The 24,527-nt window shown below is 39.8% G+C and overlaps 1 protein-coding gene across 2 annotated transcripts in view; it reads left to right on the plus strand.

Moving 5' to 3' along the window:
• mthfd1l (methylenetetrahydrofolate dehydrogenase (NADP+ dependent) 1 like) overlaps positions 1 to 23,800 on the plus strand; it is a 44,418-nt gene extending 20,618 nt beyond the window's left edge. The window contains exons 20-29 of one of the 2 annotated variants that reach the window (XR_006374940.1): positions 1,446 to 1,557; positions 8,040 to 8,179; positions 10,342 to 10,383; positions 12,988 to 13,091; positions 13,320 to 13,497; positions 15,541 to 15,648; positions 15,805 to 15,957; positions 18,912 to 18,996; positions 22,765 to 22,882; positions 23,163 to 23,800. Coding sequence is in view for 1 of the 2 variants with exons in the window: in XM_044169407.1 (XP_044025342.1) it covers positions 1,446 to 1,557; positions 8,040 to 8,179; positions 10,342 to 10,383; positions 12,988 to 13,091; positions 13,320 to 13,497; positions 15,541 to 15,648; positions 15,805 to 15,957; positions 22,765 to 22,854 (927 nt within the window). In the remaining variant the exon portion in view is untranslated. The remainder of the gene's footprint in view (positions 1 to 1,445; positions 1,558 to 8,039; positions 8,180 to 10,341; positions 10,384 to 12,987; positions 13,092 to 13,319; positions 13,498 to 15,540; positions 15,649 to 15,804; positions 15,958 to 18,911; positions 18,997 to 22,764; positions 22,883 to 23,162) is intronic. The other variant, XM_044169407.1, reaches the window with a different exon arrangement.
• Positions 23,801 to 24,527: the final 727 nt, after the last annotated feature.

The raw sequence follows: 24,527 nt of genomic DNA on the forward strand, positions 1-24,527 counted from the left end.
ATCTCCATTTTCCTGTTTTTGTTCGTTTCCCTTGTCTTCATAATCCTCTTGTCTACCAGTTGAAGAGGTGACACACTCGACTTTTCATTTATTTCCACTTTCATCACTCTGTTGTGGCTTATTTATTTCCTGAATCGCCTTCCCACATGTAAGGATGTGGAAAGAGTGTGAACTAGGTCAAGTTAAAGTTCAAGAGTTACATGGAAATCCACGTAATGTATGACGTGTGTTGACTTTCCAATGGAATAAACAGAGGAACATGTTATTGAATGGATAACGGTAATAAGAGGATGTTTTTTGTCATTATTATATATTATATAATAATATTATATATTACTCTCTTTTTTTCCTTTTACCTGCCTCTCTTTTCCATGTGTTCCCTCTTCCTCTTCATGCAATTAGATGCTACTGTAATCTGTACCACTAGTTTACATAGACAAATAGACAAGTGGCAGCGTTTGTCAGAGCCTTGTTGAATGGCTGATTTACTCCTCTGAGGGAGGCTGTTAATTCAGGCAGAGGGAGAGGTATGCAAACAAAAGCTTAGAAAATCATGCAAAGCCTTCCCATCCTTCCTTTTTCCTCCCTCTCAAGGAATTCACATGCAGTGTAACAATGGGTCAGTTGGCTTTCCTCGCTTTTCATCTTGACCAGTTTTCTCAGTGATTTCCCTTTTTAAAGTCTGTCATGAGTGCAACGGAAGGATTGTGGTCTTGAGGAGTAGACCTTTCCCTGGCAACCGTACTCTGCCTTGTCTAAGCTGGATGCATATCTTTGAATAATTTAGAACGAACGTTGCAGCGCTGTTGCCCGCAAACCTTTCAGGATAGGTCTGCTGCTTACACGCTAACAGCAGCTGTGAGTTTTAGCCAATAGTAGCAGAGTTTCACCCCAGTTGAGATGAAAATACTATTAGGTGCCATTGTAGAAAATCAATGTGAGATCATATTATTGGCCACAAGAACTGAACATCTGACTTAAATCAAAGGTACAACATCAAAGTGGTTTAAGTACATAGCACATGACATACCCAAAGAGATAACTGCACACTCTCATAACTATGTTGTTGTTTCATATATTTTAAGATTTAAGTAATTATTCCATATATAAAGGTAGATCTTCTGAACTCCTGTCACTAACAAGGTTGAGTTCAGCATACTCCTGATGGAAAACTGAGCTCTTAAATCTACAGAGGAGTAAATTACTCCCTACAGTCAGGCTGGCATGCCAGTCGAGTACCCCTTAACTTGTGCCTACTGTTTAGACAAACACAGTGCCAGCCAAAGTGCAGCCACACTTCAATATTTATTCTGGATGTTTCTTAAAGATGTTAGCATGAAAAGAGCTGGTTAGTCCTTATTGAAACTTGGTCTGGTGAGTTGCTGTGGGTTACACTGTTTTCTGAACTCCTCTCGCATGTTTATGTGCCCCTCTAATTGTTGCAGGGTACACCAGTGTTTGTCCATGCTGGGCCCTTTGCCAACATCGCCCATGGCAACTCCTCAGTGCTGGCGGACAAGCTGGCTTTGAAGTTGGTTGGACAGGACGGCTTTGTGGGTAAGAGCACACAGTCCGCACATATAGATCATGCACAACCACACAAGCCAAGGCAGATGCACAACCACAAAACCTTTGGGGATGACAGACACCAAGATTTTTAACTGTAGAGTCTAGTAACCCCAGATGTGGAAGAATTTTAAGCATCAGTATGCATGGACTACTTTAAAGCAGATATATACTACAGTGGTTGGCATCAAACTATGGAATTCTCTACAAAATGATTTAAAGGGTTGTATTAATATCTTTCAATTCAAGAAAATGTATTAAGAAAGAATAATTAGACTTTTCCTCATGTTACCGTAAGTATTGTATTGGTTGTTCAGTAACTGTAATGGACAGACCATCTATTTCTTTTGTTTATGTTTTACGTAAGGGGCAGGCAAATTAAGATTTTTCTTCCTGCTCCTTTTCGGTCATGGAATGTGTAAATAGAGTTGTATTTTGATTGTGAATCACCTTTTGCATAATAAAAAAAAATAATAATAATTTACAATTTACTCCAGCCTTGAACTTCAGCTTGCTTGCTTGCTGTTGCAACCTTTAGCCTACATTCATCTCAGTTCTGGTTCTGGCTCTGTTCTACCTGCCTCTGGCTGACTAGTGTGCTGCTCTGATGTCTGCGTAACTTTTTAGGAAACTGGTGGAAAGATTACGTAAAAAAACACAGGAGAGAGGAAGGAAGCTAATTCATAATCTTAAGAGCCCCTGGAATGCTTTAGAGTAAACCACACTAATCCCTTCAACGTCAGCATACTTGAGTATTTCCATTTTTATCTGTCTATCTATCTCCCTGCTGTCCTTCTGTCTTCATTTACTTTGGCTGCAGAAATATGTTTGGAATGTACATGTGTGTGTGTTGTTGAGTTTGTCAAGTGCATTTGATGTACATGCAAATATCGTCAATGGTTATATTTATGTGTATGAGACAGGTTTTCTGTGTGAGAGCAATAATAGGTAAAAGGAGAAGGGTGACTCTTTGGGCATACACAAAATTTACACAGGCTGTCATCTGTGAGCTGGGCAAATGTGTAGGCAGCGTGAGCAGAGAGTTGGGTTTCACAACACTGGAGCAGAGAAGCAGGCAGGCTTGTATGCACTTTATTCCTCCACTTCTCCACCCCACTTTTTTTTCCATCTGTCCGTCTCGTACCCTCCCTTCCCCGTCTGTGTGTTTGTTACCTGACTCTCAGGTATGCCAGGAACTCGACCTCCCTCCTTTTCCTCTCTCGGCAGCTGGGATGCATGTACCCCCCTCTCGCTCCCTCACTCTCAAGCTCTTTTCTCTGATGCTCCAACCTTGCCTTCTTTTAACTGGTACCACTGAAAAGAATAACACGACAGCAAAGTTAAGCTTTTTGTTTGATCTAGTTTTATCATGAAGTTTGACAGTACAAGAAATTAGCTCTCAGACCATCAGATAGGTTGTAAATAGGGCAACAATTTAGCTAGATTATCTAAACCACTTTAGTTGAAGGTAAAACGGAAAGCGGACTCGAAACGTCGGTAATAATAACTCATTAAACAGGAAACAGGACTTGCTTAACTACAGCAAGTCCATTAGGTCCAAGTTAAACAAGGATAGTCTGTAGGCTGTAATGGATTTACAACAGACTGTTTGGGTAATAATTTTATCGTTCACCTCGGTTTTCTCTTCCAAATAAGTTTGGCTAACCTGTAGGTTTCTTAAAAGCTGCTCTAATCAATATTTTTATATTAACAAAGGATCAAATGACTATGCGTAATGTGAAATGGGTCACTAAGCACTCTTAAAAATACACTGTACGCTACCTGCTCAGCACCAAACGGCAGACAGATAAAGTTAGCTGCTAGCTGGTGAACACAGTGGAGTATTTAGTTGCTGAAGACCCAGATACTTTTTCTCAGGAGTTGGTGGAGACCAGACCAGAACTAAAAGGACTTACATATGCCAGGAGGCCAGAAACACAACGAATGCTAATGTTGCTTCATGTATGTTGGATGTGTAAATAAGCAATTGTTTGTCATACCAACTTTTAGAAGGTGATAATATGTCAATATTGTGTTTACAGCTTGTTTGCCTCAAAAAAATCATTAAATGCAGGTTTAAAACCTATATATCAAGTCAACGTTATTAATATAGCCCAATATCACAAATTTACAATTTTGGCTTTACAATCTGTACAGCATACGACATGCTCTATTAGACCCTCGATTCGGATAAGGATAAACTCCCCAAAAAAATCCTTTAACTGTGGAAAAAATGGAAGAAACCTCAGGAAAAACTCAACAGAGGAGTGATCCTTTATCCAGGACGGACATACATGCAATAGATGTCAGTGTAGAGAGACCAAAAGAGCAAAATTACAATATGGAAAATCAGGATGACAAAGTGATTACTTGATTGCTCCTGTTTCTTGCCCCATCTTGCATTTTTTTAAAGCAATGTCAGTGCTTTAACAAGTCTCAGCAATTCACTTGATGTGTGCAATGTTACTATAGGAATCAATAGGACAATGAAAAAGTAATGGCCAGAACTACAAAAATTAGACCCAAACTGTATTAAACCGAAATGATTCTTTTAGTCTTTGAACCTAAAGTAACCACCCCAGTGTCTTTAAGTAATATACAGTTCAGTTTAATTATCTCTGAAAGCTCCTCTCATGTCACAAAGGAAGTACATGAACTCTTTGTGAACTCTGTGAAGGTTGTGATGGTGTGTATGAACATACTCATACCATGCTTCATCGTGCTCTGTATTATTGTGGGTTTTTCAAGTCACTTTGGAATCTGAACTTAAAATGGAGAAATGCTGCTATTGGAGGGGCTGCTGGGAGATGAAATCCACATGCCAGATGTGAGGGATTCCTGTAGCATTAACTGGAGTATTGAATGCATATAACCCCCTGATACTGACTAAGATTTCCCACACCGCAAAGCCTCCTTAAACTAAAGCAACAAATCATTTGGGCTTTTAGAGAATTGGCCTCAGAAACGATTATATATTCAGCATGTAAAACATTTCAAGCTCTACACCCTTTTTGACACCACTTCAAGACTTATACAGTTCCTGCTTTAACTTGTCTTAAACTTACAGGAGTCTTATAAACATACGGAATTGGGTTTTAAAAGACACAATTGTCAAGAGATTTACTCTGATTCATTTGGTAGTTTTATATAATTTAGTCAAATTTCCTTTTAAATTCTCCATTATAGACCTCTGCATACAATGTGCATTAATGCACAGGTTAGTAAATCAGAATCAGCAATTAATATGCAATCAAGTGCATTAATGCAGCTGCAAATGCATGGTAAATACAGCCCCCACATAGTGTGATAGTATGAATTTAGAAGTAGTACTGAAATGATTAGTAGATTAATCAATTAGTTGGTCAAGAGATAATTAATAAACACCAATTTTTGTGATCAGTTAATCATTTAAGATAAAGGCAAAAAGTACAGCCTTTTTCAAATATAAAGATTTGCTTCTCAGTTTTATATCTTTGTAAATTGACTATTTTTGCTTATTGGCTTATTTTGGCTTATTGTGGAAAGTAGATGTTCATGTTGATCTAGCCTACTTTCCAGCCTTTTTGCTAAAGCCTTTATTGGCAGGGGTGCTGATACCAATGCTTTGACTGGTAGTAACACCATCCAGCTCTATTTTCACTCACAACACCATCGACCTCTTCTTCCCCCCCTCATTCTCTGGACAGTTCAAGGTTGTCACACAGAGCAGGAAGCTTGCGAGTGTTTCCTCATGACATCCTCTGGGGTCAATCTCCTGCTTGGTGTAATGTCATAGTGGAAGGCTTGTTGTAGTTGCTGTCATTATATATTCGCTGTCTTTGTTTCCATTCTTTTCCCTCAGCTTATGCTTTGCTTTGCCTTAGTGTGCATGTGTGGTATGAGTAGTCCTGTGCTAAGTTTGTGGGATATCACACAATTTATGAACATATCCGCAAATCCTATACCTAAGAGTGTGATTTTTATTGGCAGGCTGGTTCAGTATTCAGAGCCAAAGCTCTAGTGTGGTGCTAACGAGAAACTCTACACTCTGTCTGTGGTTAAATAAAGTCTAGTTACATTCTTGTGCTCATCCTTCAGGCTATGTTTGTTGCTCTTTACCCGGAGCCAAGGCCCCCCAAAAGTCTTAGTAATAAAATGATGCTTTTTCTCATTTTCACTATTCTCCTCTTGTTCTTGTCCTCAGAAGATCTTCTCGTCTCTCTAATTCAACTCCTTGTCTCCCCCCTTCCTTGCACTGTTTTTACTCTTGCATCTCTGATAAAATAAATTGTACTTTAACTAGTAATGCAGAGAACCACACAGGGCAGAGTGATGCATTTCTTCATGGAAACACTTGTTTTCTCACTAAAGCCTGAATCCCTCTTTTCTTACCAAAGGCTCCATGTGTATAATGTTCTCTTGTAACCAAACAATGAATGTTTTTAATCATTTTCTTCTTTGTTGATTTCATAGTAAATTTATTTTTGGAACATCCATAAGGAATTGATACAAATCATTCCTGTATCTGACAGCATAACTGCACTAAGTGTGCATTTACTGTATAGATAAAATCTGCATAGACACAAGCACGTAAAAGACGTACACATCATTTATCACATTCATTGAATTTGATTTTAAATTAAATGTTAAGAGGGTTAGCTGTTGGTCATTGTGTCCTACACACACAGGCTGCCCATGCATAGATTATACAGACAAAGGTGAATGCTACTGGTTTGGACTTGCGTCAGATTTCACTAGTGGAAATGGTTGTGCTGGACTACCCAGTGAATTCAGTGAAGAAGTTTTGGCCTGCTCCCAAGTTGCAGTGAGAAACTGATGCTCTAGTGGGATATAACTCAAAAAAAACTAATAGATCTTTATTAGAATAATACAATGGTCATATCTATACTAAGCCTTGGCTGTTAAACTAAACAACCCTTTCACTCTTTTCCCCTTTTAAAACTGTAAAACTGTCTAGTTCTTATGTAACTGTACTCTGATTCTCTCTCTCTCTCTCTCTCTCTCTCTCTCTCTCTCTCTCTCTCTCTCTCTCTCTCTCTCTCTCTCTCTCTCTCTCTCTCTCTGTGTGTGTGTGTGTGAATCTCCTTGTTGATTTCAGTGTAATTTAATGACTTTGTTTTCTTCTAAAATGTGCCTTGTTTTCTGACAGAGCATCATCTTTTTTATGTTTGTGGTTACACTTAATTTTGGACAAGTTTTGTTGGTCTTAAGGTTATGAAATTGACTTTTTAGGCATGAGTGGTGTTTTAGTTTGAAAGCATAAAATATTAATTTTGCATTTAATGTGTAGGCTATATAGGATTCAGCTGATACTAATGCACCATGAATTGTCAACATGTGTTCACATGGACAGACTAGTCTAGACATCTACATTATATTGACTTGTGGGAGAAATCTAAACAAACTTAATTCCTATGACTTGAAGGCCTATGACTGGGCTTCATTTGTAATAAATGCCAACTGGCAGCAAGAATGGGGGGTAGGAAACAGCATGTCATGTCACATACATTTTATTTAGTTTAGCTTTTGAATTCATACAAGTGTCACAAGCCTGCTTTGTGTTGTATTTTCATTACAAACAAACAGCACCAGAGTACACACAAGCAGATTTGGAAGCCCACCTTTTTTGGTGGTGTACGTGCAGTTATTTTTTCCCCTTCCAGGGTTCAAATGACAGTGTTCCCACAAGGCTTAACAGACTGCCCTAAATGGGAAAATATACCAGAAGGTGTTAATACCTCACTAAACAAGTGTGTGAAAGGTGTGAAATCAACTTTCCTCTAAAAGTTCTAGTTTTGGCCCACCAGAAAATGTTTTAGTACAATGGTGTCACACACATGCGCACAGTCCCACACACATAAAACCAACAAGTAACAGGAAACCTTATCTTAACAAGGCTGTCATTCCAAGTGGACTATTTGCTTTGTTTGGAACCCTTTCAAGAGGCCTGTGTGTTGGGCTGTCCATATCAGTGGCCCTCTGACTCTTTGAGAGCCCTTACAGTGAACCCATTGCTCAATACAGTGTTACTCTTCAGATAGAAATGCAGTCGGACTCACCTCTTATTCCCATGATTCTTTAAAGATGAACTCACAATATAAAGGTGTTTCGAGGAAAAAAATGGTATTAAACAAAGAGGTAGAGAGGACAGATAGATAGATGACTGGCTCAAGATCAGGTCAGTCTGTCAGCTATCACCATGAACTTCACTACCTATTTAAATTTCTCTTCTCACTGCTGCTGCTGCTACAGTTGTGGTTTGGTGCAGAGAATTGATTTGGCAAGTCTTTACTTAAAGAGCACAAACAAAAGATGGGGAAAAGGGATGGGGGGAAAAAACATTGCTTAAAAAGTATGTGCTTACATTATGTTTGAATGCTGACCAGAGTCTTAACATGCATTCATTCAATCATAGAAAGGTGAAGTTTTATTTTTTTCTGCTTTATAAAAACTCCCTGTCTGTTTCCTCACAGTGACAGAAGCTGGTTTTGGAGCAGACATCGGGATGGAGAAGTTCTTCAACATCAAATGTCGGGCTTCAGGGCTGAGGCCAAATGTGGTGGTGCTGGTTGCAACTGTGCGAGCGTTAAAGATGCATGGCGGAGGCCCAAATGTAAGTTAACACAACACAGTCAACAAAACACCACAGGCTGATGTGATGGTTAACTGGTTAAGTACAACTTTACAATGGCCACCTCTGTCTTTTTTTCTCTCCATAATGCTGCCTTAGAATATCTAATATATGGTCCTGCAGCCTTGCTTTTATCCATACATTTTCTCTGATGTAGTAGAATTTAATAATCAATGGCGTAGATGTTTTCAGCAACCTAAACTAGCATGTGACACTGTCATGTACACAGTCTTAATCACCCCACATAAACAGTAACATGCTTTTCATGAAAAAGGCAGAACTGTAACTCAATAGAAATTGATTAACCAGTTTATACAATCACTGAAAGTAGGCGTTGCAAATACAAAAACATTATAAACCAAGAATTTCATGAAAACATACTTAGAAATATTATAGCTCCAATAGCTCCTCCTAAATGTTACACACTGGACCTTTTAACTGAACAAACTGACCTCCCACAATGACATGAGGGAACATACATAGTGGCTTGGCCAAACCAAATAAAACACAAAGGGTAAACAAGATGAACACCAACTACAACTAAATACAAAGCTAAACTAACTAAACCCAAATCCCCCCCATGACATGGCAGCACCTGGTTTGGCCCGATGAACTGGCTCCAGGATTTAAGACTTAGTTCAGACTGCAGGCAAATCAGATGTGTTTCTCAAATTTGATCTTTCAAATAGACTGTTCGTACTGTGATTTGTGTGTCTAGACATCACCAACCTATCTGCATGGGTTGCTGTGGTAACGACCTAGGTGTCAGTTACTAGGTACACTGGTGACGCGGCTATCCAACGCGGAAGCATGAGAAATGTACAGAAGCCTTTATCTGTCCACAGACTGTTCTCTGTGTTGTCCTCCATACCGCTCTGCTACTAGCAGCTTTGGAAGCAGCATGGATTCTGCTCAGCCGCTCTGATGCACTTCCGTCACTCTGGATTTGACGTTGTTGTGTGTCATGTTGTGAGTGACGCAATAGACACTGCAAATCCGATTTGAGCAGCCAGCATCCGGACTGAGACGCATCTGTAGAAAGCCGATTGGAATCGCATTTCTAACCACCTACAAATGTGGCTTGGATCCAATTTGCAGAAATCGCATTTCATGTGATTTCTTGCTGTCCACGCTTCCTAAAAACAATCTGTATATGGCAAAAAAAACTGATTTGGGCTGAACAAGGCCTTTGAGTCCTCAGCCCTCAGCCATGCCTTTTGCTCCACCAGGAAGGGTCCTCCTTCAACAACCACAGAAACAAAAATGATTAATATAACAGACAATAACCTCTGTAACCCTACAGTGTTAAAATGTGTGCACTTCATATAAACAATGTAAGTTAAAAGCAAACAGATTCCAAATCAAACAAACTCTGTGATGTTAACTGTTCGGATGTGGTTGATTGCAAATGAAATGAACCTGTGTAGGTAGCAAACTAATGAGGTGAGTGTGAATTGGGATAATATTACCATTTGTTGCTGTGGCCATCGCAGTCATCTTAAGGCATATCCATCCACAGTACAAACAACAGATGTATACAGTGCATCCTACTAAGACACATCACAAGGCTGCATGAAGGTTTCAGTGGCCATTTTATGGGCTCAATTCTCCTTTGTGTGGTACTACTCAATTCACCAACTTTTCAGTGATATGTCAATTTCTCTGCCTGTATGCTGTCCTGGTACACCTCCATACTGTAGATTACCTACAGTAGCTATATGATCCCATTCCAAACATGAGGTACAAGAAGGGCATTTAAGGCCAAGAGAGCATTTCTGATAGCTCAGGCTAATGTTCCAGTTTTGTTTGGAAACTTGCAGATGTTTGTGCATTCCTCCATGAAAAAAAAATAACTTGAATGATCCACATTCATACAATTTAAAACAATTATAGAAATCTGCATAGCATTTCTTGATAATTTGATCTGCATCCCATTCACTGAAATGAATGCCACAAATTAATAGCAGTATTTGAAGGCTTTTCCATGAAAACATTAAAAAAGGAACAAGGCAAGAAAACAGCAGTTCTTCATTAAAAATGAATGTGTCCAAGAAGCAAAACTAGTTGGAAAGTAAAATAATACATTGTTGGATGTGATATAATACTGAAGTGTGTGATTATTTGTTTTCTTTGTGTGTTTTCAGGTGTCAGCAGGCGCACCTCTTCCTAGAGAGTACATTGATGAGGTATGAGCCATATAGATATGCATAAATGCACATAAATATGTACAAAAATAAGCATAGCCACTGTGATAAAAAGAGAAACATGAGGGAGACATGTGTAAACATTTTTGAGCTGAGGAGTTCGTGGGTTGTTATGTCACTTCCAATCAAGTTTAAAATAATTGGCTGAGCCTGTTTTATTACATTTAGTCATAAAGGTCCGGATGTGATCACATGCTCATTAACATAACACTATTTGGTGGTGTGTCTGTGTGTTGTTTTTTTGAGTGAACTGCCATGGCAGCCATGCAGAACTATGGGTGGCAAGACAGCATCCTTGTTCAGCTTTGTGGCCCTCGACATTCCCAACATGCCCTTAGGGCCACTTACAGCCCTGACTTTCTGTAACGATGTAAAAGAGCAGGATAACTCTGAGGTGCATGGAGATGGTGCAACGCAGTTCACACAATATTACATGTCACTTATCAAATCCTTTTGCTAGTTTGTCCTTTAGGCCAAGTGTGGTATGAACCAGGAAAAGTTTGGGAAATGAGCCATCATTTGACACATTTAAAGAGATTTGTGTGTGATGCAGTAAAGGAAGTTTCAGATTGTACTCAACCTGCCTCAAGCGTTCAGCTGTATTCTCGTGGACATTTAATTCCACGCCTGTATGCATAAATACTTCACCCACTAACATGGTTAAGAGCACTTATTTGATTAACAGCACAAATAGAACCTTTGCATGCGGTTTCCGGGTATTTGGGCCTTAGCAGTCTGTATGCGTGCATGTTCATATCTGGCTAGAAACACTGGTCTTTCAGGCAGGTTCAGCTGAGTAAATAATGAAGCAGTATAAGTTAATTGTGAAGCCTGTAACAAGAACCAGAAGTACTGGGGAAAACAGAGCTAGGGAAATTAATTTATGGGATCTATATGGCCTTACTGCTCTGAGCCTGGGGCTGCGCGCAAACACACACACACACACACACACAGTGCAAGATTGGATTACTGCGGTCAGACTTGGAGTAGCTGCACAATATGCTGTTAATGTGCTTCTGCGCATAGTATTATACAATGTGAGAATGATAAATGAATAACTGTATACAGTAGGATATTACCAGTCTTATTCTTTGAGGGTTTTTCCATAACAGGAGAGGCCAGGCCAGGCCATGAATGTTGTGTTTTATCCACTGCACAGCCCAGCAAGGTAAAGTTATTTACCTTAACGATGTGTTGGAGGTATACTAGTCACAAACCACAATAAGAGCCTGTCGCCTGCAGTCCTTCTCAGCTCACTGTGGCTGTAACAGCTCCATATGACTAAAAGCGATCAGTAAACAGTAAAATAAGGCTGATATCTGAAAGTACAAACAGGAACACAAAAGTGAAACTAAGCTCAAAACCACAGAGATTCAGGTAGAAGCTACAAAAGTACTGAGAGCTGAACACAGAGAGACTTTTTAAAACAGAGCTTTCACTCTAGTCTCCAGCACAGAAACAAATGAGTTTAGCTGCTGAAGACACAGCTAAGGGGAGGAGACCGTCATGGGTTGGCTGTGGTCAGCCCTGCTACCAAGCAGGACCACAGCAGCACAGTGTGGCTATCTCCTGCTGTGAGGCTGTAGTGGAAACGCATGGCTTGGCACTGCGTGGCTAAAGCGGACCGACCCGAGCCCATGGAAAAACCCTACGTGCTGTAGTACAATCCCTGACCAAGTATAATGACTCCAAATGTTAACAATATACCACATCAGAGAAGTAAAACTAATTGTTGCTAACAAGACACACGTTGAATGCCATAAATTCTGATTTATTATGTCGTTTGGACAGCTCCAGCTAAATGGGTAAATAGGAAATGAAGCCGTTTAAAGTAAGATTTCACTGGGCTTGCGAATTTCCTGTCATACCCTTCAAATTATATCTCTGCAAACTACTTGGCAACGAAGGCAAAAGTAGAGGTCCCCAGCATTTTTTCCCTGTTCCCTGACAATGTAATTAAAACCTATCCTCAGTACTGAGTCACATACCAAGCTGGGGTTTTTAGCATCCTATTCTGTAGAATACTACGAATTGTTTTTGCCATTTTCATTTTGACCGTAAATAATCTTTTATGTTGTAGGTGTATAAGTTCAGTATTATAGGAACTTCCATAGATTAAAAAATTATTTTTAGTTATTTTGAGGATTTTTTTTTGGCTGGGCAGTAGAGATGTGACAGGAAGCAAGGGGAGCGAGAAAGTGGGAATGACACGCAATGTCCCCGAACCTGAATTACGCTTTGTTATATTTAGTGGTAAGACTGGACAGCATCAGTGTCATTTATGGCTGCAAAACATGCAAGTGCTTTCTTTCCCTTCTACATTGTATTTACATTTTTTGAAGCAGCCTAATGAACAAAACCTGTCTTGTTGCTGTAAGGGAGTGTGTTGTGGTGTGGGAGAAATCCTGAAGCCACATGCCCTTATCCAAGTTATGTCATGATGGCTAATGTGCATTGGTAGACAGCCAGCTGTAGTACATTTTATAGGCGATTCAGTTTATAGTTAGTTTTTTCAATTTCAACTACTTCAATTACAATAATACTTTTCTGACCTTTTGCTTTGTTTCTTCTCTCTTTATCTTCTAGAATCTGAGCCTAGTTGCAGGTGGTTGCCATAGCAATCTCAGGAAGCAGATCCAAATAGCACACCTGTTTGGGGTACCAGTCGTGGTGGCGCTCAACGTCTTCAAGTAAGATGCATGCAGACACACATCCACAAAAACACAACCTAAGTTGAGTCACCAACTTTTCCATAATATACAGCAAATTAATAGACTTAAACAGTAGTAATGGGATAATCCACACATTCCTTAGGTCCACACAAGCACCATTTCTGTTTTCATTTTGTCTTTAAATATGTAATTTGTTGTCATGGCCACCGAGCACTGCTAACAACGTTTTTCTTGGTGATCCTTTAGGACTGACACCCAGGCAGAGATCAACCTTGTGTGTCAGCTAGCAAAAGAGTGCGGAGCATCTGACGCTGTGCCATGTCATCACTGGGCACAGGGCGGGCGAGGTTCCCTAGAGGTGGCCCAAGCTGTGAATGAGGCTGCCAGCAGACCCAGCAACTTCCAGTTCCTGTACAACATAGAGGTGAGAGCAGATACTCTAGATGTAAAATCTACGTTTTTTGTGTTTCACAATTAAACATAATTAAAGATCCCCTCCAAACATGTTTTAAGACACACAAATACTCAGCTTGGAATAGTAATTTGCGTCTGATATGGATTTTCCACAAAAAAAAGTTACAAAATTGCATCTACTCCTTTCCCTCAAAGAAAAATCCAGAATATATGAATATACAAATATTTTTCAATTCAGAAGTTTACCTACTGGACACACAATATCTCCTACTTCACTGAAGTCTGTTCTCAGTGTATGTACACTGTAGGCTTGAAGTTTCCGCATCCCACTTGTGCAAGTTGCATATTGGACCATGTTTGGCTTCCAAACTAGACGCAATGTCACTTATCCTGCTGGTACATCCAAATGTGAAACTGAGATTTAAGGTGCGCACAGTGAAACCTTCCGCAGATTATTGTGTAAACAGCCTTCTAGTGTCAAACTCTGCACATCCAAGTGAAGTAACAATAAGCAAAACATATTTTTGAGTGGAGGGGGACTTTAAGAATATAGCCTTGTACTGAAAGACATCAATCAATCGATTCAATGCCTTTGTTTTTCAGTATGATAGCCAGTTGTCATTATCCCTATTCCTACTTTTTCAGTAATGGGTACTTTCCGATTTGCAGTAAATTATGATGTTTTCTTTGGACTCGTAGCCAAAGAATGTGGAGGTAAAAACATCAGCTGGTTTGAGTTAGTGAGTTTGGGAAGTTGTGACTTACATTAACTGATCCTGTTACGCTGACGTGTGTGTGTGTGTGTGTGTGTGTGTGTGTGTGTGTGCGCGCTTTTTTGCTGTATGCATGTGCCTGCATACCAAGAGTCCAACAATAAGAGTACAATAGGTCCAATACTAATTATATAAGTCCAGTGACATTAGTTAATTGATCATTTCAGTATTCTATCTTCACATTATTACAAGTTCACAATGGCAGCTAGGTGGGGTAAGATTTGGAAGAAGGTCAGTGAACAGTGGAACTTGGAGGATGTGTGGTGTGACAGACAACCTCAGGATAGGACTCTTGGTGGAGGAGGGTCGCAGGGTAACTTAAAAAATGAAGAGGCCCCAAAACAGCCCAGAGTTCTGGGAGCAGAGATCCAGTCCGTCTGAAAAGGGGCAGCCAGCAGGGATGTGGCTGACAGCAGCACACCGGCGGATCAGCATTTAGGATACAGCAGAACTTCAGGGGCATTTTGCGTTTTGCTGGGGCAATGGGTACAATATGTCTCAGGAGGAAAATAAAACAATGTTAGCGGCATCCATGTGAAGAATGGCCATAGTAGAGAACATGTCCTGCTAAGAGGACCTTAATGATGTGCCCAGTTAACTAAATTGAACTCTCTACCAGACCTCATCCAGAATGTTGTGTATGATTCCAGTAATCTAGAAACATTAGACTTAGAAATTATTGTATTATTTTTTTCTTGAAGAGATGGACAAGACTGAAAAGCAGCGATTTTCCTTCACTTTGCAAATTCTGCTACTGTACCTTGATTTCAACACCTGTCAGGTGATAGCGCATGTTCGTCTGTGGTCTTATGGCTGCCACAAAGGAAATCTAGTCTCACTGATCCACAGTTCTGGCACTATAAAGACGATATTAAAAAAAGATATTCCATGACAAGCTACAGCTCGGGAGATTCAGGTATGGAATAGAAGTGAAATAACAAGCAAAAGATTTCTCAGTCTCGGACAGATCTCCAAATTCACTTAAGAGGTTGTATACAGTATGTTATATATGTTAATAGCTAATATGCTGTGCAGTCCTGTTGACACCATGGAGCGAGAGTCATCAAATAGTAATGGTATGTTTTCGACTGCAGAGAAAGCAGAGGAGAACAAAGGTATGCGGTATCTAGTATGGGTCAACATGTTAAATGATTTAATTTGCTCTGTGTAGCTCTTACGAACCCTGACGTCACATGGATGTGTATTCACTAAATCCAATTTCCTTTGATTGGAGTGCTCATGTGTTTCCCCCTGTCCCTGATACACTGTCTTTTCTATAGATGCCGATAGTAGAGAAGATCAGAACAATCGCTCAAAAAGTGTATGGGGCTGATGACATTGAACTGTCTCCAGAAGCCAAGGCCAAGATAGATTACTACAATCAACAGGTGAGATCACTGCTGCTGCTATAACAACTGACTCATACACTGACAGGACTCATGCAGCTCATCTCCTTTCTCTGTCTCTCTTTGTGTCTCACTTTCTCTCTTACTTACACACACACACATTAACCACTTTTCTTGTTTTCTTTTTCCTATAACCAGAGCTATGGGTCATTGCCCATCTGCATGGCCAAGACTCACCTGTCCCTGTCCCACATGCCTGACAAGAAGGGTGCACCCACTGGATTCGTTTTGCCAATCAGAGATGTTCGTGCTAGTATTGGGGCTGGCTTCATCTACCCACTTGTTGGGACGGTAAGTACCTTTAGCCTGAAACAGTTCAAAGCAGCAGGCTAATGCTAACTTCAGTCTCTGTGCCTTTATTGCTGTACCTGGACCACCTTCATATTGGGCTGTATAGCAGAGGTTCGTATGTATATGGACAATAACACAGGAGTTCATGGAGAAATAACCTGTAGAATCTAAAATATAGCGTGTTTCTGCAAATCTAATCTAATCTTGTTTTGCCAGTATCCAGCAATGCCAAATATTTATAATTATCTCCCTTACTCTTTTCCTTTCTTGCTTAATTTTTTGCCTTTTAATATTATTTTATTTTTTATTAATATTTTTGTTTATTTTCTAGTTTCTTTTGCACTAAAGCAGCTATAATCGATATTTTTCTGAAAACAATGCAACAATGCGCAACACGGCTTTACAGAGCTTTGTAGTGAGTTTTATCTCATTGTTTAGCTGGTCGGCCCTCAACTTTACTCTTTTGGTTCACTTTCACCGCTCTCATTGTGTTGTTATCGGCCAACAGGAGACAACTGTTTTCAGCTAAAAAGCTCTAGAAACCCACTATACACTACCTGCTCAGCACCAAACATCAGACAGACACAGTTAGCGACTAGCTAGTGAACATAGTTTGGCTATACTTAGTGAAAACTTAATTAAAAGCCCAATCTGTACTTTTCGGGAAACCGCAACCAAGTATAATCTTTATGTTCACGACTCCTGGTCCTGACAGATCTGTTGCTGTTTCACCAGTGTGCCCTGAGGGCCGGGCTTTGACAAATCTGCCTCTGCCTATCAAACACCGGGCATGCTGGGAAGGCAGGGCAGTGTCTTGGTGTGGCGTCTTTCCAGTCTCCCAACCTTGCCTTTGATCTGCCATGGCCCACGGAGCCACTGGCAAGTTGACAACCCTTGAACTGTGACTCCTAACCCAAAGGAAGTCTCCAAATTGTTCTTTGAACTCTTTGACTTAGCCCCCATGTCAGACTGATCCATATATTACATTTTTAAAGTTATAGAGAGCTGAACTCCCACCCCACTGCCAGGTTTGTTTCTGTTTCTCAAGTCTCATCTACATGCTCTCTGATCTCACATGAACTTTGCTGTTTCATAATATATATATAATATATATATATATATTTTTTGCATTGTTTGTTCAATGAAATCTGGCATAACACTCGCAAACTCTCAGGTCACACTTCAAGAGGTAGAAAGATTTCACCAACAAAACTCCTGAGGCGGTGAGGGAGTGAATGTGAGAGGAGGGGGAAGTTTGGAGGGGGTTAAGGGTCTGTACAGGGTGAAGAGCCAGGAAGGGGCTGATGTAATTCGTCAGATATGTGAGGGAGGGGTCGCAAACAGAACAATAGATCTTTGTAGAGTTCATATCCCGTTGGATCTGCCTCCACAGCACCATTAAACCCCGAACTCAGATTTATAGAAACCCCCTCCTTGGCTGGATATTCCACATGGTCACAACTGGTTAATGTTTAACAAGCTGTAGATTGGTTAAAGGACTGTGAAAGAAAGCACACAAGATGAAAGTAGACCTTCATTTATTTTGCTAACTTTGGTTAATGTGTAATGACCCAAAGGCCAATGAGGTCAGTAAATCCAGTCATGTTTTTATCTTTGAAACTGACCTGTACTTCAACTGTAGTTTTACTTCAGCGACAGTAAAAAGGATACACTCTCACAGATTCAAACTCGACCTATAAACTCTTCTATCTCATCGATGTAACTCGACCTTTCCAGTTACTAGGTCATTTTATCCATTGATTTTTCACAATCAACTATATTAGATGAACATACAGTCCAACATAAGGACCATCCATTTGATTTTCTGTTAAATATTTACTCTCACACTTACTGTAATTTCAACATACACTCAACACACCTCCCTCTAATGGTCCATTAATCTTGAGTTGCACAAGAGTTTGCTTTTGAATTCAATTTCATAATCTTCTTAATCCCCTTATGTAGTAACTGTGCTGTTGTTGATTGAGACTCTTCTCCAGAATCAGTAGGGGGTGGAAATCCAGCTACATTGTCTTCTCCAGGGTTTTCCCTGACAAAGACGCATTGTGTTTGGGCATAATAGAGGGACTTATTTGGCCGATTGGAGTTTCCAACTTTAGCCATGGAGTGTTGTGTGTTTTTGCAAGTGCCAACTTGTTCTCAGGCTGGAGAGGAGGACCAGCTGAACAGCACATCCTTTGTTGCTTTCAAAACCTTGACAGTTTGTCTGCACATTGAAGCATCTTTTGATATTCAAATGTGCAGCCCTGATACTTTATACCAAAAAGCTGAGAGGCAAAATAACTTTGTGAATCTAGTTACTTCAAAGCTGTTTTATTTAATTTGAGTTTATAAGTTTTGAGTCATATCTTCCTGTGATCTTAGAGTTATAGTCCACATACATTTTATTTGAGCAAAAAAAAGTGAAACCGTGTAGTCTTAGGGTGGGTTCACACCAGTCTTGTTAAGTCCGGTTGAACCGAACCCTGGAGCATTTACCCCCTTGGTGCGGTTCGTTTGGGTTGGTGTGAACACCGGACTCCGAACTCTGGTGTGGATCACTCTTTGGTCCACCTCGAAGGGGTGGTCTCTGACTGCTGTCAAGTGAGCTCTAGACCGGTTAATTTCTGTTATGAACATGATTCGAGCCAATCACAGCAAGCGTACCATTGTTTGTGCCATTTTATTGGTTAAAAAATTATTTCTCTTTCTGTTTTGGTGAACTAGTAGTATGTTTGCCTCCAAAATGCCAAAACTTTGTGATTTTGGCATGTTTGCAGTTATGGCCCACTTACCTCACTGGTCCACTTGCAAATGCAAACAAGTTGTGGTAGGATCTCATCAGAACCAGCCGTTTTCTGTGATAAAACCGTCTGATGGCAAAGCGTCTTCCTCGAAAATGCCTGCATTATTAAATTATTTAATACCCGCTGTCTTCCGTTCATATGTCCTAGGTCCTCTAAAGTCTGCTGATATGCGCTCCAGATCAACGTCAACATGAACAGAACCTGACGGTGCTCCATGATGAAATTTGGAGGGGTTTGTTGTCTTTTACCCTCCGACTGTATGACCAATAATCGAATGACATTTCCACCACATGGCTTTTGTTTACAATTTCTAGACCGTTTGAGTTTTGCCTTTGTGAATGCAAACCGGACCAGTTTGAAAATTGTAACAATGTATCATTCTCGCATTGGTTCGATTCAGGGACCGGACCTTTTTATGTGTGAATCCACCCTTGGTGAGGGGTGAGGGGGATTTTTCCTTTATTGCAGGACAGGATCCCTCCATGTCTACATGTTTGTAGTGGTGGAGGAAAGCCAGCAGGTGGATGATGGAAATGAAGAAAGAAAAAGCAGAAATGTACCCATGGAGGAATAAAGACAAAACATGGGAGAAAAGATTTCGATCAATAAATTTGATAATTTGCTGCTTTTCCTGATGGCCATTTTTCACTATTTTCTAATGTTTTATAGACCAAATGATTCATTGAGAAAATATTTGGCAGATTAATCGATAACGAAAACCATCGTCAGTTGCAGCCCTATCAACCATTAAACCTTTCTATTCCACTCAGTGGGATGATGTCATTTGCAAAGTGGAAGGGGTGGGTGGCTTTTTTTACCTTTATTCAATAGTGCAGCCAAAGACAAGGGGGGGTGGGCGCTGGGGTACTCAGCCCTGGTACATGGGGCGTGCGCTCTACAAGGTGAGCTACCGGGGCGCCCCATCTTCAAGTTACTTAACATAGAAACACAAAACTCTACTAGACAATCATATAGGTTTATGTTATGACCACCAACCTCGTTTCTGAGAAATCATGTTCTGTTATTTTGGCATGGTGTAAATTCCAGATGCTTCATCGTTCAATTTGTGAACAAAACACGGTGCCATGGTTACTGAATTCATCCAAAATTGACACGGAATCCAAAAGTAAATTGATCAAAGCTGCAGATTGTATTGTCAGTTTTCTTAACATCATTATCTTTAGCTTTCACCCGCCTTTAGCAGCACACGTAACCAAATTTTAAGCTCTGTGATTGGTTTTCTTGGATGTTTCTTGCTGAAATGCACCTTGGGAGTCCTAGTTAATTTCTCCCTCAACATGTACACAGGCTTGTACCTTGGACTTTTCATTAAAGAACCAGATATTTCCTAACATAGTTCTGAGTTCCAAGCCGTAGATTGTGCTTTAACTGTGAGTCACGTAACGTTGTTTATGGGGAAAATGAAAGTGAATCCCACTTAGCAATTTGTTAGTGACATCATGCAAAAGTGTTCGAGCATCATGATGTCACAACTTAAAAGAGCCCAAAGAATGAAATAATTCCTCTGCCATCATTGTTCTTAATGCATCCATTACAATAAAATGTGATGCATTGATATTGAATTCCTTTAAATCTGCTCATTGTCTGAGTCATCTGTGGTTAAAGCTGTATTTATGGGCATGGTCAGAACAGTGTCATGTAACAGCAGTCACTGTTGACATCAGACCAGCCAACAATAAGATCAGATTGTGTAAGCATGTCCTCTTCGTTTTGACCCTTCGTTTACTTGCAGCGCCACATTTCCTCAGACAGGAAATTGGCTGGTCACTTCCTTCTGTCTCATTTCCACTAATGAGCCCATAAAACTGGCCCTGGGTCAGAGGAGGGGGGTAGGCATGCAAAGAATGTCGCTCCCTGTCTAATGAGTGAGATGATTTACTTTTCAGCTTGGATAGGATGATCTGGCTAGGTTTAAGGAGAGGAAACGTGTTTTATGAGTCAGACAGTTGCCTTGGATCAATTGTACTGTGCAAACCAATTATTTCTTTAACAATTACTTTAACAGTTACACATTTATTGACTTGAAATTTTAGATTCAGCTAGGTTTTTAACACCTATACCACATAGCACATGTCAATATCTGGTCTTGTTGACTGTATGTGAGCCTTATTCACATGCTCTCTCTTGTTCATGTCACAAATTTCATTAGGAATAATTTCCACTGTCAGTTCCTTTTTTTCTTCTTCTTATTTAATCTGTCTCAAACTCCACCTGGCTTGCCCTGACATTGGCTGATCATAGTAACAGGGTTAAAACATGCATGATCACTCTATCGCTCTCTCACTCTCACACACACACACACACATACACACACATACTGTAGAGGTGGACAGAACAAAAGGACAAGTCTCTCCATTACCCCAGCTTTTTAAATTTGTATAGAAAAAATGTTATGTAACTATCTGTCAGAAAACACTTCAGTTTTTTCAGTTTCTATATCCATACAGGGGTAGTTAATACACCAATTTCGGAAATACAGCTATTGCACACCAGAAAGACACGTATGTTGGATCAAAAACTCTGAATGTGACAGAACCAAAAAATCCCGCCCACAGTCATTCACTTGTACTCACTTTATTAATAACGTTTCGGTCCTTAGACCTTCATGAGGTAAAATTTCGTTTTCACTATTTCAGAGATAAAATGCAGCTTCTTTTAGCTACGTACTGTATTGGACAAATCAAAACTCATTGTGATTCTTAGAAATCCAGGAGTTTCTCCATACCCCCTTGTTCTGGCAGTAATCCTGATCCATCAGAATGGTAGTCAGTATTACCATTATGACTTTGTATATTGCCTCTTATCTTTGTCTCATATCTGTAAGGTAGCCTTTTGTCTTATTTTGACAACAGTGAGAACAAAGCAACCACTGTCTGTTGCTAAATTCATCACTGCTAAAGTGGAGGTTGTCAACACATTGATCATCTGTCTGCCCAGAGTTAAATGAATCTAGATTATAGTCCTTGAACCTATAGGGGTTGATCTTATTCTGTCTCATTTATGCAAGGTTTGATACCAAGTCTTAGTGGATTGTCTTTTGGTGTAGAACAGCTGTGTTGTGGCAAAGGCTTTAATATGAGGTTTTAGTTATTATCTACATTGTAATTTTACCTTCTCATTTGGCTCTGTTGTCACTGACATTAAAGACTCCTGTTTGAAGTCGGACAAAAAATATGAACCAGCTGCTAATATTTGTTCCTCAGTGAGGTCCATTCATTTAGCAATGCTGAAGTGTCGTGTTTCAGTTAACTTGTTTGAACACCTTTCTCGTTAAGACTGCTTGATTGCAGACATCTCGGTGTGAAGATTGACATATAAGGTGTCTTTGTTTTACTGTAGAGATATAAAACATATAATATACTGTATTCCTTCCTGTGTTCATTTGTGTATTCATTTATTTCAGTGATTCTAATGTATCGGTTGATATTTTTTTTATTATTAATTTTTTTTTTATTCTGCAGAAAATTTCAGTGTAGCTGCATTGTCTCGCACACTGTTTATTTATTTAGAGCATTTCGGTCCAAACATCTGATTGCTTCAGTCGTTTAGTCTGAAAGGTCATAAGTAAATATACAAGCGCCACAGTGTAAGAGTTTTTTCACTATATTCACTTTATAAAAACAATTCGTGAACACCAGCGCAAGAAGGGTCTGTAAAATGTTGCAAAAATCGAGACTTTTTAAAGTTGAGTAGAAATTTTTTTGTCTTATGATGCATTACATTTGAATTGAAAACGAAAAAATATTTTAAATCAGAAAACATTTGGTTAGTCCTCAAAATGTTCAGCCAATATTGCAGTGCTGAGCAGTTATGGGGTAATTAACCTGAAACAATAGCAACATTAAAAACATGAAATGGTTTGATAACAAAAAGGATTACAGCGTGATTTTGACCATCATGAGTCATTTTCTTTTTCATTTTCGCTTAATCTGCCTGCCAAGAAAGTTCTTACTCTCTGCTTTTGTTGTGTTTCCTTCAGATGAGCACCATGCCTGGTCTGCCAACCCGACCCTGTTTCTATGACATCGACCTAGACCCGGTCACAGAGGAGATCACTGGGCTCTTCTAAGCATGCTCCAATTAAAGATGTCATATAGGTATCCTCTCATACACATCAACATAAAATTTTCATAAACTATGCCATTCCAGTCATTTGAAGGAGCGTTCATTGTATCATTGTACAAATTTAATAAAAAAAAAAATATATATATATATATATATAAGTAGTCATTGTCTTTATTACTTGTTACATGAGACTTTATTTCCTCCCTGGAGCTTTTAGTTTACTACCTTGTTCATTCAGGGCCATGGCTCCAGTCTGTGAGGCTACTCTCACTTATACACACAGTTTAAATCATCATCCTGTTGTTTTCCCAGGCTCCCTGCTCTGTTCTCAGGACCCTCAGCCCCATGCGTGCACCATCAAGCTCATCCATCCCCTCTACCTTTGACAGGAAATGCTTTCTTACTCTTCCCACCAACCCTAACTCTCCCCACATCACGGTAACATGTCCTGGAAAAAAATAACTGATTACTGAAGCATTAGCTTTATGCAGTATTTGCACATCTGTGTGATATGCCAAAGATGACCTCCTACAGCCATATTGTGTATACAGTATATGCTGTATGTGTATTCTTTTGGCCTCTCTGTATGATGTTTTCTGTGTATGAAACAGTCAGTTTAAGTCTTCAAACCATCTTGAATTTGACTTTAATGTTGTGTTTTCATAGACTTCGAATTTCATTGTTTCATTTCTGCATTTTTATACATGTCTTAAGCTTTTTAATTGAAATGGGCACGGCTTGTGTATTTATTAACTAATGCTGTTGTACGCACAAATTGCCATTATGGTGTTTATGTGACAGCTAGTGTCCTAACCTAAATCACGAAAGTCTAAACCGAACTTTATGCAAAGAGTGTGGAACTAACACAAATTTAGTATTGACAACAATTGTATGTTAAACATTTCAATCAAAAGTTGTGCCTTCAAATAAACCTCTTATTTACTCCAAAACTGTGTGTTTGTGTTTTCACACCAAGCAGTTGACTTGTGGCTCAGCCCATCTGTTGTTTGGACACATGCAGAGCGCATTCCTTCCTGTTGTGGTTCTCCAAGGAGATGCTTTAATGCAAACCTGTTTTTGTTACAAAAAAAGAAATCTTCCTCTCTCTCTCTCTCTCTCTCTCTCTCTCTCTCTCTCTACTCGCACATTAAAACTTTAGGGGGTGGCCCCTGTGTTGTAAGCGTGCCTGAAAGCCAACGGTCGGCCACCCCAGCAGAACCCAGGGTGCCGCATCTGTCATTATGAGGTGTTTGGGTTTGCAACGTGGATCAACCATACATGCGTGCACATGTGTGTGCCTGTCATGGTTGGCATTCCACACCTGCTAAGTTTGTTATTCTCTGTGTTCACCGGCAGGATCTGGCACTATACCTACAGTTGAGGCTGCAGGAATGCTCTCACTTATACAGTAGTGCTTCAGTGGCATATTTAGTGTGTGTGTGAGACTGAACCCTCTTGTTTTAAGCTGATGACAGATTTGAAGACATGGTGTTGATGGGGGGGGGGGTCATTGCTTTGTAATGCACTGGAAAATCCCTGCTTTATCAAGTTAGAGTTGTTTATGTTGAGCTTCTGACTTCATCTGCTGAAGTCTCCAGTTGTTTAAGCTCTCATCTTTTAGCACTCATATTTAATAGACTGGCTAATTTCAGTACCAAGGACAGGTCCCTTTGAATG

This window comes from Siniperca chuatsi, linkage group LG16, assembly GCF_020085105.1.
Source record: "Siniperca chuatsi isolate FFG_IHB_CAS linkage group LG16, ASM2008510v1, whole genome shotgun sequence".
Lineage (NCBI taxonomy): Eukaryota > Metazoa > Chordata > Actinopteri > Centrarchiformes > Sinipercidae > Siniperca > Siniperca chuatsi.